The 1,952-nt window shown below is 33.0% G+C and overlaps 1 protein-coding gene across 1 annotated transcript; it reads left to right on the top strand.

Moving 5' to 3' along the window:
* The first annotated feature begins 101 nt into the window (after nucleotides 1–101).
* On the top strand, nucleotides 102–1,875 carry LOC124893936. Its single transcript, XM_047404759.1, has 3 exons — nucleotides 102–163; nucleotides 672–1,222; nucleotides 1,361–1,875. The coding sequence occupies exons 1-3, from the start codon at nucleotides 102–104 to the stop codon at nucleotides 1,873–1,875; spliced, it is 1,128 nt and encodes a 375-aa protein (XP_047260715.1).
* The last annotated feature ends 77 nt before the right edge of the window (nucleotides 1,876–1,952 follow it).

Below are 1,952 nucleotides of genomic sequence, written 5' to 3'. Positions count from 1 at the left end.
CTTTGTTGGATAGCAAAGGGAACAAGATCATTACTGATTGCAAGCATAGTGATGTTAAGGTTGGACAAATATACAAGGACAAGTGTACTCTTATTTCGGTTATGGCGCTATTTGCAATTGAGCATTCCTTTAATTACTATGCCAAAAGATCAGACAAGAAAAGGTATGTTTTTTTTTTTGGTAGCAGGCCTTTGTAATTTTGTGTACGTTAACTGGGAAGGATTGTTAATGACGAGATACATTTTGTTATGAAAATGATACATTTTTTTAATCTTGTATCTCATTTTATCAAGTTATGATTAATTATATTTCTTGTTGTGTGTTATAAGAAATGTTGTAGATACATATAAATATCCTAGATACATGTTGTAAATTTACAAGATACATGCTTAGCAAGTTTCAAACTGAGATACATTTTGTTATGAAAAATAATACATTTTGCTCATCTTGTATCTCAGTTTATGAAGTTATGTTTAATTATGTTTCTCGATGTGTTTTATTTTCTCATATATATCAGAATTGTCCTAGATACATATTAATGTCCTAGATACATGTTGCAGAATTTCTACATACATGTTATACAAGTAGTCAATGTTGTTAATGAATATAGAAATCTATTTTTTCTATATTTATTAAGAAGAAAATTTGAACTTTTGTTTTCATTTATTCAGCTATGTCCTACAATATCGTTCGGAGAATTGTGTTTGGATCTTTAAAGCATCATGTCGTCGGGGTACAGAACTATTTAAAGTTAGATTTTTCCAAGATGTTCACACATGCCCGTTGAAAGATCGTAGTTTTACTCAACTTCAAGCTACAGTTGGGTTTGTTAGTGGTTTTGCTGCACCAAAACTTGTCAACTATAAGAGAATACACACCATGAATGATATAATCGAAGATATTAAAAATGCTTTTGGTGTAGACATTAACTATCAGAAGGCTTGGAGGGCTAAAGAACGTGCGATTGAGATTTTAAGGGGGAAACCTGCAGATGCTTATCGACAAATGACTCGATATGTATACATGTTAAATTCCGTATATCCAGGTTCACATATTAGAATGCATAAATCCGAGGATAATAAATTTATGTATTTGTCCGTTGCATTGCAACCTTTGAAGAGTGAATTCGAGTATTACAGGCCTGTTGTTGTGGTTGATGGTGCACATTTGAGTGGAGCATATAAAGGTACATTTGTTTCTGCAAGTATTTTTGATGGAGCAGGTAATTTATATTTATTTGTATGTATATTTATTTATGCGATGTAATTAAGATCATAATTTCAGTTAAATTATTTTTTTAGTTTGAGAAATCTTTTACTTGTATCTGATTAATTAATTTGTTATATTATCAAAATTGTAGGACGCATTCTGCCTATTGCGTATGGTGTTGTTGATAGTGAAAACGATAATTTGTGGACTTGGTTTTTTGAGAACTTCAGAATTGCTTTTGAAGAACGTGATAGTATGTGTGTTGTATCCGACCGTCATGAAAGCATAATAAAGGTTGTGAGTGTTGTATATCCGAATGTGCCGCACCTCGCATGCATTTGGCACTTGTGGAAGAATGTTTGTACAAACTTCAGGAAGAGTAAAGATAGACTTAGCGATATTTACTATGCTATGGTCAAGGCTTACCGCAAAGATGAGTTTGATTTTTTTTGGAATCAAGTTGGGAAGATTGATAAGAGGGTAAAGTCTTATCTTGAGGATGCTGGATTTGCAAAGTGGGCACGCGTGTATGCACCTGTTAATCGTGGTAGAATGATGACTTCAAATATAGTGGAGTGCATAAATGGTAAATTGAAGCTAGCACGTGAGTTGTCGATAATAGAATTTTTGGAGCAGGCTAGAAAATTGTTCGGAAAGTGGAATTGAAAGAATAGAGAAAGAGCATCGTATGCAAAGACGTCACTTGGTAGTAGATTTGAAGGAATTCTTCAGCTAAATACTTC

The sequence above is a fragment of the Capsicum annuum genome, unplaced genomic scaffold (genome assembly GCF_002878395.1).
Source record: "Capsicum annuum cultivar UCD-10X-F1 unplaced genomic scaffold, UCD10Xv1.1 ctg67416, whole genome shotgun sequence".
NCBI classification, from domain to species: domain Eukaryota; kingdom Viridiplantae; phylum Streptophyta; class Magnoliopsida; order Solanales; family Solanaceae; genus Capsicum; species Capsicum annuum.
The sequence above is the reverse complement of the archived record's forward strand: the minus strand, read 5'-3'. Positions and strand labels throughout refer to the sequence as shown.

Coding starts and splice junctions, on each gene's coding strand:
- LOC124893936 (XM_047404759.1), top strand. CDS start 102: ATGGCGCTATTTGCAATTGAGCATTCCTTTAATTACTATGCCAAAAGA. Junction 164..671: donor AAAAGATCAGACAAGAAAAG/GTATGTTTTTTT, acceptor TCATTTATTCAG/CTATGTCCTACAATATCGTT. Junction 1,223..1,360: donor AAGTATTTTTGATGGAGCAG/GTAATTTATATT, acceptor TCAAAATTGTAG/GACGCATTCTGCCTATTGCG.